At 53.5% G+C, this 16,594-nt stretch overlaps 1 protein-coding gene across 1 annotated transcript in view; it reads left to right on the plus strand.

Moving 5' to 3' along the window:
• The first annotated feature begins 217 nt into the window (after nt 1-217).
• KCNJ3 (potassium inwardly rectifying channel subfamily J member 3) overlaps nt 218-16,594 on the plus strand; it is a 29,384-nt gene continuing 13,007 nt past the window's right edge. Inside the window, exons 1-2 of the mRNA XM_058809568.1 lie at nt 218-969; nt 5,661-5,877. Coding sequence (XP_058665551.1) covers nt 292-969; nt 5,661-5,877 — 895 coding nt within the window. The 5' untranslated portion in view covers nt 218-291. The remainder of the gene's footprint in view (nt 970-5,660; nt 5,878-16,594) is intronic.

Here is a 16,594-nt window from a genome sequence, read left to right on the forward strand (position 1 = left end):
GTGGCTGCGCGGGTTTTGCCGGCTGTGAGGTTGTCGGTGTCGGTGGCTGCGCGGGTTTTGCCGGCTGTGAGGTTGTCGGTGGCTGCGCGGGTTTTGCCGGCTGTGAGGTTGTCGGTGTCGGTGGCTGCGCGGGTTTTGCCGGCTGTCGGGGTGTCGGTGGCTCCGCGGGTTTTGCCGGCTGTGAGGTTGTCGGTGGCTGCGCGGGTTTTGCCGGCTGTGAGGTTGTCGGTGGCTGCGCGGGTTTTGCCGGCTGTCGGGGGCTGCGCGGCGCTGCGCGGGGCTGCGCGGAGCATGTCGGCGCTGCGGCGCAAGCTGGGCGATGAGTACCAGGTGGTGAGCACCTCGGCCAGCGGCGGAGGCCTCCCGCCCCCGCGCAGCGCCCCGCGCGGGAAGCGCCAGCGCTTCGTGGACAAGAACGGGCGCTGCAACGTGCAGCACGGCAACCTGGGCGGCGAGACCAGCCGCTACCTGTCCGACCTCTTCACCACGCTGGTGGACCTCAAGTGGCGCTGGAACCTGTTCATCTTCATCCTCACCTACACCGTGGCCTGGCTCTTCATGGCCTCCATGTGGTGGGTGATCGCCTACATGCGCGGGGACCTCAACAAGGCGCACGACGACAGCTACACCCCGTGCGTGGCCAACGTGTACAACTTCCCCTCCGCCTTCCTCTTCTTCATCGAAACCGAGGCCACCATCGGCTACGGCTACCGCTACATCACCGACAAGTGCCCCGAGGGCATCATCCTCTTCCTCTTCCAGTCCATCCTGGGCTCCATCGTGGACGCCTTCCTCATCGGCTGCATGTTCATCAAGATGTCCCAGCCCAAGAAGCGGGCGGAGACGCTGATGTTCAGCGAGCACGCCGCCATCTCCATGCGCGACGGGAAGCTCACGCTCATGTTCCGCGTGGGCAACCTCCGCAACAGCCACATGGTGTCCGCCCAGATCCGCTGCAAGCTGCTCAAGGTGCGTGCTCCGGGGGGAACACGGGGAAGTTCCCTCAAGGAAAGGCGCCCAGGGCAGTGGGGGAGTCCCCATCCCGCGTGGAGGTGGCACTTGGGGATGTGGGAGTCTTGGCAGTGCTGGGAATGGTTGGACTTGATGGCCTTGGGGGCTTTTCCAACCTCAGTAATTCCATGGGGGCCCTGGCAGTTCAGGGATAGTTGGACTGGATGGCCTTGGGGGGCTTTTCCAACCTCAGTAATTCTGTGAGGGTCTTGGCAGTGCTGGGGATGATTGGACTCCGTGGTCTTCAGGGGCTTTTCCAACCTCAGTAATTCCATGGGGATCCCAGCAGTGCTGGGAGTGGTTGGACTCGATGGCCTTGGGGGGCTTTTCTAACCTCAATAATTCCATGGGGGTCCCAGTAGTGTTGGGCATGGTTGGATTCCATGGTCCTGGTGGGCTTTTCCAACCTCAGTAATTCTGTGAGGGCCTTGGCAGTGCTGGGAATGGTTGGATTCCATGATCCTAGGTGGCTTTTCCAACCTCAGTAATTCCATGGAGAACTTGGCAGTTTGGGTATGGTTGTATTTCATGGTCTTGAGGGGCTTTTCCAACCTCAGTAATTCCATGAGGGCCCTGGCAGTGCCCAGCCAACCCAGGGAATGGTTGGGATGGTTGGACTCCATGGCCTTAGGGGGCTTTTCCAACCTAAATTCTGGGGTTCTGTGGCAGAACCGTGTCCCAACTGCCGCTCCCCTGGGGACATCCCACCCCCTCTCCGTGTCCCTTGGATGTCCCTTGCTCCTGCCCGTGGCTGTCCCCTCGTCCCTGGAGCTCGGAGCAGTCCATGGAAGGTGGCCCTGCCCGTGGCCGGGGTCGGACTGGATGATCCCAGATCGTGTTTTGGGTCCTGCTGCCGTCCCAGCATCCCTGCCCTGCTTTCCTGGTGCAGGGAACGTCTCCAGGAGCCTCGGGCTGCGGGCTCAGCCATCAGCAGCGCATTCCCAGCCTCCTTGGAGATAATTCCTGCATTCAGCGCAGGATTGGGATGGATATTTATAGATTCCTATAAAATGCTCCATTTCCCTGACAAGGAAATCAAATCCTTTGTAGCTCCGAGCCTTCCTTCCGTGAGCCGGAAAGGAGAAAGCTCCGGGCATAATCCAGAGCTTTTTGGGCAGGCTGAACTTTGTAGATGTGAGCTCCGAGGAAAGTGGAGTGCTGGGGTTAGAGCTGGAGCATCCCCGGCCCTGGAGCATCCCCATCCCTGGAGCATCCCCATCCCTGGAGCATCCCTGCCCTGGAGCATCCCCATCCCTGGAGCATCCCCATCCCTGGAGCATCCCCATCCCTGGAGCATCCCTGCCCTGGAGCATCCCTGCCCCTGGAGCATCCCTGCCCCTGGAGCATCCCTGCCCCTGGAGCATCCCCATCCCTGGAGCATCCCCATCCCTGGAGCATCCCCATCCCTGGAGCATCCCTGCCCTGGAGCATCCCTGCCCTGGAGCATCCCCATCCCTGGAGCATCCCTGCCCTGGAGCATCCCCATCCCTGGAGCATCCCTGCCCTGGAGCATCCCTGCCCAGGAGCATCCCTGGCCCTGGAGCATCCCTGGCCCTGGAGCATCCCTGCCCCTGGAGCATCCCTGCCCCTGGAGCATCCCCATCCCTGGAGCATCCCCATCCCTGGAGCATCCCTGCCCTGGAGCATCCCTGCCCTGGAGCATCCCTGCCCCTGGAGCATCCCCGCCCCTGGAGCATCCCCGTCCCTGGAGCATCCCCGCCCCTGGAGCATCCCCGGCCCTGGAGCATCCCCATCCCTGGAGCATCCCCATCCCTGGAGCATCCCCATCCCTGGAGCATCCCTGCCCCTGGAGCATCCCCATCCCTGGAGCATCCCTGCCCCTGGAGCATCCCTGTCCCTGGAGCATCCCTGCCCCTGGAGCATCCCTGTCCCTGGAGCATCCCTGCCCTGGAGCATCCCTGCCCCTGGAGCATCCCCATCCCTGGAGCATCCCCATCCCTGGAGCATCCCCGCCCCTGGAGCATCCCTGGCCCTGGAGCATCCCTGCCCCTGGAGCATCCCCATCCCTGGAGCATCCCTGCCCCTGGAGCATCCCCATCCCTGGAGCATCCCTGCCCCTGGAGCATCCCCGTCCCTGGAGCATCCCTGCCCCTGGAGCATCCCTGCCCCTGGAGCATCCCTGCCCTGGAGCATCCCCATCCCTGGAGCATCCCCATCCCTGGAGCATCCCCGGCCCTGGAGCATCCCCATCCCTGGAGCATCCCCATCCCTGGAGCATCCCCATCCCTGGAGCATCCCTGCCCCTGGAGCATCCCTGCCCCTGGAGGGCTGGGGAGAGCCGGCCCTGGTCCGAGGCTCGCCCACGGATCCTGAAGGGCTCGGGAATGGGGATGGGGAATGTGGAATCGGGGATGGGGCTGGAGCAGGTGGGAGGAAGGAGCCGGCTCGGGGGGCTTTTGATGCACACAGAGCGTCCCACAGGGACCCCCCGGGAATGGGGATACCCGCAGGGGGGTGTGGGCAGGGAATGGGGTGTCCTGTCCTTGGGATGGGTGTCCTGAAGGGAATGGGGTGTCCTGTCCTTGGGGGGAATGCCCTGCAGGGAATGGGGTGTCCTGTCCTTGGGATGGGTGTCCTGAAGGGAATGGGGTGTCCTGTCCTTGGGGGGAATGCCCTGCAGGGAATGGGGTGTCCTGTCCTTGGGATGGGTGTCCTGAAGGGAATGGGGTGTCCTGTCCTTGGGGGGAATGCCCTGCAGGGAATGGGGTGTCCTGTCCTTAGGATGGGTGTCCTGAAGGGAATGGGGTGTCCTGTCCTTGGGATTGGAGTGCCCTTGGGATGAGTGTCCTGTCCTTGGGATGGGGTGTTGTGCAGGAAATGGGGGTGCTGATTCCATTGGAAGGGTGTCCTGCAGGGATTTAGGATATCCTGCAGGGATTGGGGGTGTCCTGCAGGGATTTAGGATAACCTGGCAGGAATGGGGGTGTCCTGCAGGGATTTAGGATATCCTGTAGGGATTGGGGGTGTCCTGCAGGGATTTAGGATAACCTGGCAGGAATGGGGGTGTCCTGCAGGGATTTAGGGTATCCTGCAGGGATTGGGGGTGTCCTGCAGGGATTTAGGATAACCTGGCAGGATTGGGGGTGTCCTGCAGGGATTTAGGATATCCTGCAGGGATTGGGGGTGTCCTGCAGGGATTTAGGATAACCTGGCAGGAATGGGGCTGACCTGTCCTTGGGATGGGTGTATTGGAGGGTTGGGGGTGTCCTGTAGGGCCTGGGGGTGCCTGTCCCTCGGGATGTGGGTGCTGGGCAGGGCAGGGTCCCCATTCCCAGGACAGTTCCCTTGGGAATCTCCCCAGTTTTCCTCCCTGTTCCCCCACAGCCCCAGGGACGGAGCTCAGCCCATGGGAGGCTCCTGAGGTTGTCCTGTTCTCCCAAATTCCCCGTTTCCCGTGGGATTTCAGGATCAGGACTGGCCCGGTATTGGGGTCCCCTAAACCTTGAGGGAGTCTGTGCCTTAAAGAGGGAAAGAATTCCTAAAAATTTCCCAAAATAAACCTTTAATACCTTTAAAATGATGGAATATAATTTATAAATATTATAAATATTATTTATGAGGATAAATATACAAAATAGCATTAAAATGTAATACCATAGATTTATGTAATATGCAATTATAAATATTTATATTTACCAATATATAATTTATGCAGTTTGTTTTAAAGTATTTAATAATGTGAAAATATATATTTGCATTCTGTATCAATATATTTAAATAATTTCATATATTTCAAGCTATAAAAGATCAAAAATGAGTAATTTCCAGTGCAGCATTTGAAAATTGCTCTTTTTTTTTGGCTCTGGAAGTCCCAGAGGAGGAATTGTAAAAGATGGAGCTTCAAACTTAGTGTGGCTCCAAAAGAATTGCCTGGATCTGAATTATGGGAAAAGAAAGGTTTGTGCTTGGAAGGAAAGCAGTGCCAGGCCAGGCCTTCTGGGGAAAAAAAAGGGAAGGGGGAAAAAAAAAAGTGGAAAAAAGGGTAATTAGAAGGAAAAAATGAGGGAAGAGCAAAATAAAAGGGAAAAGTAAAATGAAAAAAGCAGGGCAAAGGAAAATAAGAGGAAAAACAAAATTTAAAAGGGGAAAAAGGAAAATAAAAGGAAAAATCAAAGAAAAAAGAAAACCAAAGGAAAGGGAAAATAAAAAGGGAAAAGGGTAAAAAAAAGACAAAACAAAGGAATAAAAGAAAAAGAGAAGAAGAGGAGAAAGGGAAAATGAAAGAAGGAACAAAGATAAAAGGAAGGAGGGAAAATAAAAGGGAGCCCCATTCCTGGGGGGATTGCAGAGCCTGGGATGGAGCCCCATTCCTGGGGGGATTGCAGAACCTGGGATGTGGCACTTGAGGACCCGAGTGCTGGGAATGGTTGGGAACCGATCTCAGAGGGCTTTTCCAACCCAAACTTTCTGGGATTCCGCGATTTCCTTCCCCCCCGCCGAAGCTGCCCCCGTTTCCCTGGGCTGGCCGTGTCCCCAGACTCCCGATCGCCCCTGCTGAAATCCCCCAGTCCCGGGATGGTCAGGGAGGGCTCTCGGTGCCGTCCCTCGGGCAGGGATCTGCCGGCCCGGGCTGCTCCAGGCCCTCCCAGGCACCAGGAGCTGCAGTGTCCCCTCCTTGTGCCCCGCAGTCCCGGCAGACCCCGGAGGGAGAGTTCCTGCCCCTGGACCAGCTGGAGCTGGACGTGGGCTTCAGCACGGGGGCTGACCAGCTCTTCCTGGTGTCCCCGCTGACCATCTGCCACGTCATCGACTCCAAGAGCCCCTTCTACGACCTGTCCCAGCGCAGCATGCACACGGAGCAGTTCGAGATCGTCGTCATCCTCGAGGGCATCGTGGAGACCACGGGTGAGTGGGAACGGCCTGGTGGAGCTCCCTGCTGGACCCGCACAGCTCGGGGTTCCGCTGGCTCTGGGCAAGGCTGGGGAGCTGGGGGGCAGCTGGGGCTGGGGTTTGCTGCACAGGGGTTCTGGGACTCTCCAAGTCCCGAGACTTAGGGGTTTGGGCCTCTCCAAGGAGATGGATTTTGGTGCTCTCCAGGGGATGGATTTTGGTGCTCTCCAGGGGATGGATTTTGGTGCTCTCCAGGGGATGGATTTTGGTGCTCTATCCAAGGAGATGGATTTTGGTGCTCTCCAGGAGATGGATTTTGGTGCTCTATCCAAGGAGATGGATTTTGGTGCTCTCCAGGGGATGGATTTTGGTGCTCTATCCAAGGAGATGGATTTTGGTGCTCTATCCAAGGAGATGGATTTTGGTGCTCCCCAGGGGATGGATTTTTGTACTCTCTCCAGGGGATAGGTTTTGGTGCTGGGCTCTCTCCGGGGGATGGATTTTGGCACTGCTGCTCTCTTCAGGGGGATGAATTTTGGTGCTTTCTCCAAGGGGATGGATTTTTGTGCTCTCCAGGGGATGGATTTGGAGTCTCTCTCAAGAGGGATGGATTTTGGCATTGGGGTTCTCTCTAAGGAGATGAATTTTGGGGCTCTCTCCAGGGCATGGGTTAGGGTTAGGTTGGCACTGGGGCTCTCTCCAGGGCATGAATTTTGGTGCTGCTGCTCTCTCCAGGGGATGGATTTTGGTGCTCTCTCTAAGGGGATGGATTTTGGGTCTCCCTGGGTGATGAATTTTGGCACTTGTGCTCTGTCCAGGGGGATAGATTTTGGTTCTCTCTCCAGAGGGATGGATTTTTGTGCTGTCCAAGGAGATGGATTTTGGCACTGGGGCTCTCTTCAGGAGGATGGATTTTTGTGCTCTCTAGGGGGATGGATTTTGGCACTGGGGCTCTCTCCAGAGGATGGATTTCAGGGCTCTCTCCAGGGGATGGATTTTGGTGCTCTATCCAAGGGTGTGGATTTTGGCACTGCTGCTCTCTCCAGGGGATGGATTTTGGGGCTCTTTCCAGGGGATGGATTTCGGGGCTCTCTCCAGGAGATGGATTTCGGGGCTCTCTCCAGGGGATGGATTTTGGGACTCTCTCAAAGGAGATGGATTTTGGTGTTCCCGGGATATGGTGTTGGGAATGTGGAGCTCCTGGCTGGGATGTGGAGCTCCTGCATTTTCCAGTTGCTGCCAGGCACAGGGAGTGTTCAGGGTACCTTTGATGCATTTTGGGGCCATGTTGTGGGGTCCCAATATTCCTCCTGATTCCCCAGGCAGGAGAGCACAGCCCAGAGAAAGGAAGGTGAACCCTCTGTGTGCTTCCCTAAAAACTCCTTGATATTCCTCTAAAAACTCCCTGATATTTCCATAAAACCCCACAGATACTTCCCTAAAAACCCCTGATCTTTACCTGCAAGCCCCTTGATAGTTCCTTAAAATCTCCTTGGTATTCCGCTAAAAGTTAAAATCTCCTTGATATTCCTCTAAAAACTCCTTGGTATTGTCATAAAGATTCCCTGATACTTCCCTAAAAAACTCCTGATATTTCTCTAAAAAATTCCTGATATTTCTGTAAAACCCCCCTGATACTTCCCTAAAACCTCCCTGATATTTCCCCTGAACCTCCCTGATATTTCCCTAAAAATTTCCTGATACTTCCTTAAAAACCTTCTGGTGTTCCCCTAAAAACTCCTTGATATTCCCTAAAAAACCCCTTTTCATAAAGGCTTCCTGATATTTCCCCAGAACTCCTGGGGAAGTTCCCCCAGAACTTCCCTAAAAGCTCCCTGATATTTCCCTATAAACTCCCTGACATTTCCCTATAAACTCCCTGACATTTCCCTAAATCCCCCTGGCACTTCCTTGATATTTCCCTGTAAACTCCCTGATATTTCCCTAAATATTTTGTGGTATTTCCATTAAAAATTCCCTGGAAAACTTGCAGGCCTGACCTTGCAGCTTTCTTGTTTTTATTCCTCAAAAAATTAATTCCAAACAAAATGAGGGAAGAAAAGCTCTTTTGTAAATAACTCTTGGAATTTAAAACCCTGGCTTTGTTTTGGGAAATATTATTAACCTGGAAATTATACAGGGAATGGGCAAAAAAAAAAAAAAAGGAAAAAAGGGAATTTCTGGGTCTTTAAAGCCTAACTGGGATAAGGTTCCAAATGTTGTGACCTACTTTTGGGAGCTGAGCTGAAAATTGGGCAAAACAGAGCAAAATGTGCTGGATCTGGATAACACAGGAAGGAATGAAAGGGCTGGGAAAATCTCCCAGTGGGAGCAAAGGGAGGAGGAGGAGAGGGCAGGGCTGGGTTTGAGGGAAGGGAGAGCTCATCCAGGGATGCTGAGGATTTTAGGGAAGAGGGGACACCTCTGTGGGTTTAAGCCCTGCAGGAATTCCAGATTCTCCTCTCAGTTCAGGCTTTTCCCAGCAAATGCTGCATTTCCCCTCCCATCCAAAGCTCTGGAAAAGCAGAGGTTTTCCCGTGGGAACGTGCAGTGATCCACCAGCAAACACTGGCAACATCCCTGGATATAAATGGCATTAAATATTGGGAATAATGGGATCCTATGGAAAAATGGGATTCATTCAGGGGGTTTGGAGGGGTTGAGTGTGGTACTGGGAATGTGACCCTGGAGTTGGGATGAAGGCCTGGAAGGCCTTCCTGACCCTTCCTGGCATTCCTGATCCTTCCTGAATTCCCTGGGAGCTCCTGATCCGTCCTGAATTCCTCCCTGCTTTAGGGAAGGGTCTCCTCTGGGAGTTTTTAGGAGGGGTCCCGGCCCAGGATTGTGGAGGCGATGCCTTGGGATGGTTTTTGACTAAAAGAGGGAATATTTAGATGGATGTTGGGAAAGAATTCCTGGCTGGGAGGGTGGGGAGGGCTGGGTTGGAATTCCCAGAGCAGCTGTGCGATCCAGGGAAAAGGAAAAGGAAAGGGAAAGAAAAAGGGGAAAGGGAAAGGAAAAAAGAGAAGGGGAAGGAGAAGGGAAGGGAAAGGAAAGGAAAGGAAAGGAAAGGAAAGGAAAGGAAAGGAAAGGAAAGGAAAGGAAAGGAAAGGAAAGGAAAGGAAAGGAAAGGAAAGGAAAGGAAAGGAAAGGAAAGGAAAGGAAAGGAAAGGAAAGGAAAGGAAAGGAAAGGAAAGGAAAGGGAAAGGGAAAGGAAAGGGAAAGGAAAAGGAAAAGGAAAAGGAAAAGGAAAAGGAAAAGGAAAAGGAAAAGGAAAAGGAAGGGACTCACTGGGATCACCCATGGGAAAGGCAGAAGGGACCCTTGGATCCCTGGCAGTGCCCAGGGCCAGGCTGGAGCAGTCTGGGACAGTGGAAAGCGTTGGGGATGGGATGGGATTTAAGGTCTTTCCAACCCAAACCATTCCATGGTTCCATGAGCTAAAATTCCTGCCTGGGGAGTGCTCTGAGTCCCTCCCAGTCCCCAGGAGTGGAGCAGCCCCACTCTGGCACTGGATTGTTCCCAGTTTTTGGGGCCTTTCCCAGTGGAGATGCTCCAATGGAGCTGGTGACGATTCCTGAGGGTCAATGCTGATCATTCTGGCTTATTCTGGATTTCTCTTCCCCCCCTTATATTTTGGATATTTGGATACCTCTTCCCCTCCCCCATTATTAGGATAACCTGGAATTGGAAGAACATTCCAAGGGTTTATTTCCCAAACCTTTTGTCCTCCTTTCCCGTTGTTGGGATGGAGAAGTGGAAGCTCCTTTGCCAGCAGAGCTTCCTGGTGCTGTTCCTGTGCAGAATTTGACTTTCATCCTGGATTGTCCTGCTGGGATTTGCCTCTGGGTTTGTTTGGGATTATGTAACCCTTTATAATTTTGTGTTATCCTGCAATTTATTGATAAGCTGCTAGAATTCCTGAAAAAAAATCAGTCATTAATAGGAATCTGAAGCAAACAAAACCCTGCAGGAATGGCTTGTGCATCCGTTTTCCAAACTCATTAGATTTATTTTGGAAGCCTCTTCCCGTGATTTGCTGATTAAAGAACTCCAGAGCCTGCCAGGCTTTTTAATTAAAGAAATAGGGATGGCATCAAAGGCCTTTTCCTCTGGTTTTGCTTTTAAAAACATGAAAAAACTGGAATTCAGGAAGGGATCTCTGAGATCCATGGAGTGAGCTCAGAATCCAGAAGCTTGAGGGAACAAAGAGCTGGGACAGATCTGAAAATTACCAGGATTCTGATAATTCCAGTTAAAATGGGATTTTTTTGGACATTGTTCTGAGGGCCAGTGAGAAACCTCAATACAAATTCAGCAGCTTTAAAGGTGGAACATAAAATATGGGAATTGTGGAATGGTTTGGGTTGGAAGGGACCTTTAAAGGTCAAATTATTTGTGGGGGTTTTTTAATCTTTCCATTCAGATTTTGGATTTTTTTATGTGTTGAATGGGAGGGCAACAGGAAAAGAGGACTCAGCAGTTCACATATTGGCAGTAGCTTTGAAATTGCATTTATTTTATTTTAAACATTTTTAAGCAGAGCCTGAGCATGGTAAAATATTCCTTTAAAACTCTCAGGGCCGAACATCCCGCAGATCCTTTCCCAGTGCTGCCGTTATAGGAAATCTGTCAGTGGAAAATCCAATATTCTTTGGTCGTGTGGACAAACACGTTTGGCCCTGGCAGAGCTGGGATTTCCTGGCATTGGCACCTTCAGCTCCAGCTTCCTTTCCCGGGCTGGGAAAGGGGGAAAAAGGGATTTTTGAAGCTGAGGAAAAGCTGAAATGTGCTGGGAAATGCAGGGAAGTGTCTGGTGGGAGAGGAGAGTTTGGAACAACAAATCCCTGATGTCAGTATAGGACATGAAATAACACACCATGGACATGCTGCTCTTTTTAAGGTAAAAGGGACTTTTAAATTACTGACTCTGACCTTTATAGATTTCCAAAAGTGGCAGTGGATTGGAGGGTGGCAGTGCCACCTCTCCAGTGACGCTGGACAAACCAACAGTCCATCACATTTCTCCTCCTCCATAAAAGAATGCAAAACAATAAGTTATCTACATAAAGTGTGTGAGAAAGTTCCTTATAAAAATATAAACACCAGAAGGCTTAGAAAATCCTAAAAAATAAAAACACACCCTGGAGGTGTCCTGGGACAGAGGGAGGTGTCCCTGCCATGGCAGGGCTGGGATTTAGGGTCTGTCCCAAGCCAGAGCAGCCTGGGATTCTGGGATCCATCCCTTACATAACTTTTATCTTGGATAACGCTCCCTCCTCCTGCCCGAGGCACCATTCCCCAGATCCCCATTCCCTGCATCAGGCCTTCCTGCCCCCTCCTCTTCTCCCTGAGATCTCTTTGGAGGCCCAGGAGAGAAAACTGGGAGTGATTTTGACCATGAGAGAGAACTGGGAGTGATTTTCACCTGGAGCTGGGCAGGAACTTCCCTTTTTTTTCCCCTTTTTTTTCCCCTTTTTTTCCCCTTTTTTCCCTTTTTCCCCCCTTTTTTCCCCCTTTCCCCCCCTTTTCCCTTTTTTCCCTTTTTTTCCCTTTTTTCCCTTTTTCCCCTTTTCCCCTTACCTTTCCCCTTCCCCTTTTTCCTTTCCCTTTCCTTTTGCCTTTTTCCCTTTTGCCATTTTCCCTTTTGCCTTTTTTCCTTTTCCCCCTTTCCCCTTCCCTTCTCTTTCTCCCTTCCCTTTTTTCCCTTGCCTTTTTTTATCCCTTTCTTCCCCTCTCCCTTTTCCCCTCTCCCTTTTTCCCTCTCCCATAGCTGATCCCAGCGAGCAGGCACTGAGCTGAAATCGCTGAGATCTCTGCCAAAATTCCCTGCTCACGCCTGATCAGGCTGGATTCCTTCTGCTTGAGCAGCTCCCTGTGCTGAGCTGCTGCTCCCACAGCCTCTGGAGCAGCAGGCTCCCCGTGGAGCCCCATTTTCCAGGCATTGCTGGGGCAGGCTGAGCTGCAATGATGATTTTGAGCCCCATTTTCCAGGCATTGCTGGGGCAGGCTGAGCTGCAGTGATGATTTTGAGCCCCATTTTCCAGGCATTGCTGGGGCAGGCTGAGCTGCAGTGATGATTTGGGAGCACCAAAACCCCATCTCTGCTGTGGCTCTGCACCTGCTGCCAGGGGGTAGAGCAGGGAAAGGGGAATATTCCAGCTCCTGCTGCACCTGGAGGGGAAAGTGGGAGTGGTGGGGTGGGAAAGGGGAAGGCAGAGGGCTGGAATTTGTCCTGGAGTGCTGGGATGTGGGGATGCTGCTGGCTAAATACAGCCCCAGACTGCTCCTCCTGGAGAAACTGATGGGCAGATAAAACCCTCACTGCTGGAGTGGTGCTGATTCACAGGATCCTGGAATGGTTTGGGATGGAAGGGCTCAAATCCCATCCTATTCCATGGGCAGGGACATCTCCCAGTGTCCCAGGCTGCTCCAGCCTGGCCTTGGGCACTGCCAGGGATCCAGGGGCAGCCACAGCTGCTCTGGGAATGCCAGCCCAGGCAGGAATTCCTTCCCCATATCCCACCTAAACCAACCTCAATCCTTCCATTTGAAGCCATTCCCTCGTGTCCCTGTCCTTGAATCCCTCACTGCATTGCAATCCGAGCCATTTTTTCTCTGTAGCAGCTCCTGCCCACTCCTTATTTCCCTCCTGGATGCTCTGGCAGCCCAGCTTTCCCTGGATATTTGCCCTCAGTGAGTTATGGGTGCTGCTGCCAGAGGTTTTTGTCAGCAGCCCCCGGATCCCTCCTCAGTGTTTGTTTATTTATTTATTGTCTCAATAACCTGCAGCAGGTCCGTGCCTCAGGCAGGTGTGCTGCTCCAGGAATGCCCAGCTGCCTTTTCCATGGATACCTGTTCCTTGGCCTGGATACTCTGCTGTTTGTTATTCTTTATTTCCAGCTCTGCACAACGGGGAGATGTTAAATATTGAATATCCCAGCAGCTTCCTCACAGGCTCGCTCTCCTGAGGGATCCTGGCTTGGGAATGGCCTTAGGCTGCCCCAGGGGAGGTTTGGCTTGGATATTTGGGAACATTTATCATGGATAGGGCTGTCTAGGCCTGGCAGAGTCCCCATCTCTGAGGGGGTTTCACAGCCCTGTGGATGTGGCACTGGGGACACTGGGCAGTGCTGGGGATGGTTGCACTCGATGCTCTGAGAGGCTTTTCCAGCCTAAACCCCTCTGGAATTCCACAATTCCAGCTGAACTGGCCTTCCCAGAGCAGAGGTTGCAATCCCTGAGCAGCCAGGCTCAATGTCTCCTTTTGGAAAGGCACAAACCCCTGAGTTCTCCTGGAATTCCAGGTTTGGAACCCCTGGAATTCTCTGGGACATGGGATGTGCTGTGGGGTGAGGGACACAGGAAAATCCCTGCAGGGATGGGGGCTCCACCTGAGCACCTTTTCCTGCAGGAATTGCCCCAAAATCCCCCCTGAGCTGCCCTGGGCCAGCCTGAGGCCGTTCCCTCTGCTCCTGTCCCTGTTCCCTGCGAGCAGAGCCCGTTGTTTTCCCAGTCTGACCCTTTGCAGCCAGGTTTGTCCCAGCTGGGCACTCCCAGTTTACGTGTGACACAAAGCAGTTGTAGTTCAGGCCTTGCTTTGTGGCTGCTGTTGGTTCTTGGGGTGATTTGGAGGTGAGGTTGAAGAGGAAGGCGCTGGTTTAGCTCCTGGTGTGTTACACAATCCAGGCTGCACCGAGGCTGCTGTGAGCTCAGTGATGATAAAAGTGCTTGGCAGGAGAAGGGGGAGAGGCCTGGCGTGGGTAAAATGCTGGGACATTCCAGGAGAGTCATCAAAAACGTCAGGAGGGATTGGGAATTCATGGAGGGGAAAGCTGTGCTTGGGCTGGGGAGAGCCTGGAGGCCTGGGGGCTGCTCCTGCCTCCCTTCCCTGTGCTCGGGCTGGGTTTGGGGGGTTTTGGGGGTTTTTTTGGGGGGGTTTTGTGGGGTTTGGGGAGCAGGGGCAGGAGGAGGGAGTGAGGGGCTGCAGCTCTGCCCACTCCTGGCTGATCCTTCCTGGGGATGGAGACAGAGCCTGCCTGTCACAGACATGTTTTATGGAAAATCCTTTCCTTAAGATTTTTCTCCTGAGAAGCTGAGAGGCCTCAGGAACAAAATGCAAACAATGGTTGTCTGCTGCTGTGGAATGCAACAGGTAGATCTTTGATTAGCTTATGTTGGTTGTTTCTAATTAATGGCCAATCACAGTCAGCTGGCTTGGACTGTCTGTCCGAGACACAAACCTTTGTTATCATTCTTTCTTTTTCTATTCTTAGCCAGCCTTCTGATGAAATCTTTCCTTCTATTCTTTTAGCATAGTTTTAATATAATATATATCATAAAATAATCAATCAGCCTTGTGAAACATGGAGTCAGATCCTCATCCCTTCCCTCATCCTGGGACCCCTGTGAGCACCATCACAGCTGCCCCTTTTCATTGAGCACTGAGCTGCCCTTGGGGACAGCCAGGGGAGATCATCATGTGCTGTGCCCTGAGTGAATCTGGGAGCCCAAACCAAGCCCATTAGTGACCTCGGTGACAGGGCTCCCAAGGTTTGGAGCTGTCTGTGCCATTCCAGCACCAGGAGAGGCTCTGGGGATGCTGGGAACAAACAGCTCCCTCCTCTAATTGCAATTATTTATTGCAGGCTCCTTGTTTTCCAGCCTTAGTGACTCTCTGCAGCTCCTGAGCAAATCCCAGAGCTCTCAGCAGAGCAGGCTCAGTGCTGGCAGTGCTGGGGATGAACCCCAAATCTGGATTTCACACCCAGTCTGGGGTGGGGCTCCAGGAGCAGGGCACTGGGTCAGGGTGTCCAGGTGCCTCTGGAGTCTGGGACCTGCAGGAAAGGGGGAGTTCTGCCCCTCTGCCCCTGGGCTCAGGTGAGACCTCACCTGCAGAGCTGCCCCAGCCCTGGGCTCCCACATCACAGGGACCTGGAGCTGCTGGAGAGAGCCCAGAGGAGCCAGGAGCTGCTGCAGGGCTGGAGCCAGGCTGGGAGAGCTGGGAATGTTCCCTGGAGCAGGGAAGGCTCCAGGCAGAGCTCAGAGCCCCTGGCAGGGCCTGAAGGGGCTCCAGGAGAGCTGAGAGGGACTGGGGACAAGGGATGGAGGGACAGGAGCCAGGGAATGGCTCCCAGAGCCAGAGGGCAGGCATGGGTGGGACACTGGGAACTGGGAATTCCTGCCTGGGAAGGTGAGCAGGCCCTGGCACAGGGTGCCCAGGGAAGATGTGGCTGCCCCTGCATTCAGCACTGGCAGGATAAAAAAAAAAAAAAAAACAACAAAGAAACAAACAATGGGTCAGCCCTCACCTGTGTGGGTGCAGCCTGGGCTGGAATCCCCCTGTGCTTTCCCAGCTCCTGGATCTGCCCTGAGCCTCTGCCCTGCCCCTCCTGCTGGAATTCCTGCTGCTGTTATGCATTTATTCCATTTATTGCCTACAAGGATTCGTTCTGCTCAGGCTTTGTCAGGAGGGACAATGATTCAAGGAGCCGCTGCTGACAAGGACAAGAGGGAATGGCTTTTAACGGAAGGACTGGGGGGGATTTAGCTGGGATATTGGGAAGGGATTCCTGCCTGGGAGGGAGGGGAGGCCCTGGCACACATTCCCAGAGCTGCTGGGGCTGCCCCTGGATGTGTCCTAGGCTGGGTTGGAGCAGCCTGGGACAGTGGGAGGTGTCCAGGGGTGGATGGGATGGGATTTAGGGTACATTCCAAGACCATGCCACGTTCTGGGATTGGTGGCAGTGATGACTCAGGGATGCTGAGAGGTCCCACAGCTGCTCTGGGGTGAGTCAGGCACCGCAGCCCCCTCAGGAATCACCTCCTGCTCCAGTGGGACAGGTCTGGCTAGATAAAATGATAATCCCGAGGTGCAGAGATGAATGGAGCCTGAGCCAGGAGCAGCAGTTTTCCTGCTGAGCTTTGCTCTGCTCGTTCAGATATTGATCTGTGGCTGCAGGCCCTCCCCCAGGACACAGCTCCGGGATAAATAACCCGGGACAGGCAGCACTGATTGTGATTTAGGAGCTGGGGTCTCTCCATCCTCCTGCTCTCTGTGCCCCGGGTTTGGCTCCACAGGGGCTGGAACTGGGCACGTGTGGGGCTGGCTGTGGCTTCTGGGATGTTTTTGGGATCAGTGTAACCGGGAATAAAAATGTTTAGATTGGTAGAAATATAACGTTTAAATTGAAAATATGTTGTGAGGGCAAGGGCAGTAAAGATCAGGGAATAATGGAACGGGTTGGGCTGGAAGGGACATTAAACCCCACCCAGTGCCACCCCTGCCATGGCAGGGACACCTCCCACTGTCCCAGGCTGCTCCAGCCTGGCCTTGGGCACTGCCAGGGATCCAGGGGCAGCCCCAGCTGCTCTGGCAATCCCAGCCCAGCATCCCTGTGAGTGATCCATCCCTATTCCCTTTTTATCCCACAGCATTACTCTTCCCATATTTTTCCCGTGGTGCTGAGCCCATTCCCAGTGTCCCTCTGGAGCCTCTCCTGCTCCTCCTCGTGCTGCAGACACTTCAAATTCCCGGGGCAGGGAGCTGGGGGTGGGATTTCCCCAGTGGAACATTGCTGACTCTGTGTTCAGAGCTCTGTGTGATGGAGGAGCAGGGGTTTAGATTAATATTGCCCACGATTTCCCTGCCTCTGGCTGCTGCTCAGCAGCCAGACCCAGGCAGGGCTGGGAAAATAGGAAAAATTCATGGGAAACTTGGAAAAATTCATGG

Source organism: Ammospiza caudacuta, chromosome 8 (genome assembly GCF_027887145.1).
Source record: "Ammospiza caudacuta isolate bAmmCau1 chromosome 8, bAmmCau1.pri, whole genome shotgun sequence".
Lineage (NCBI taxonomy): Eukaryota > Metazoa > Chordata > Aves > Passeriformes > Passerellidae > Ammospiza > Ammospiza caudacuta.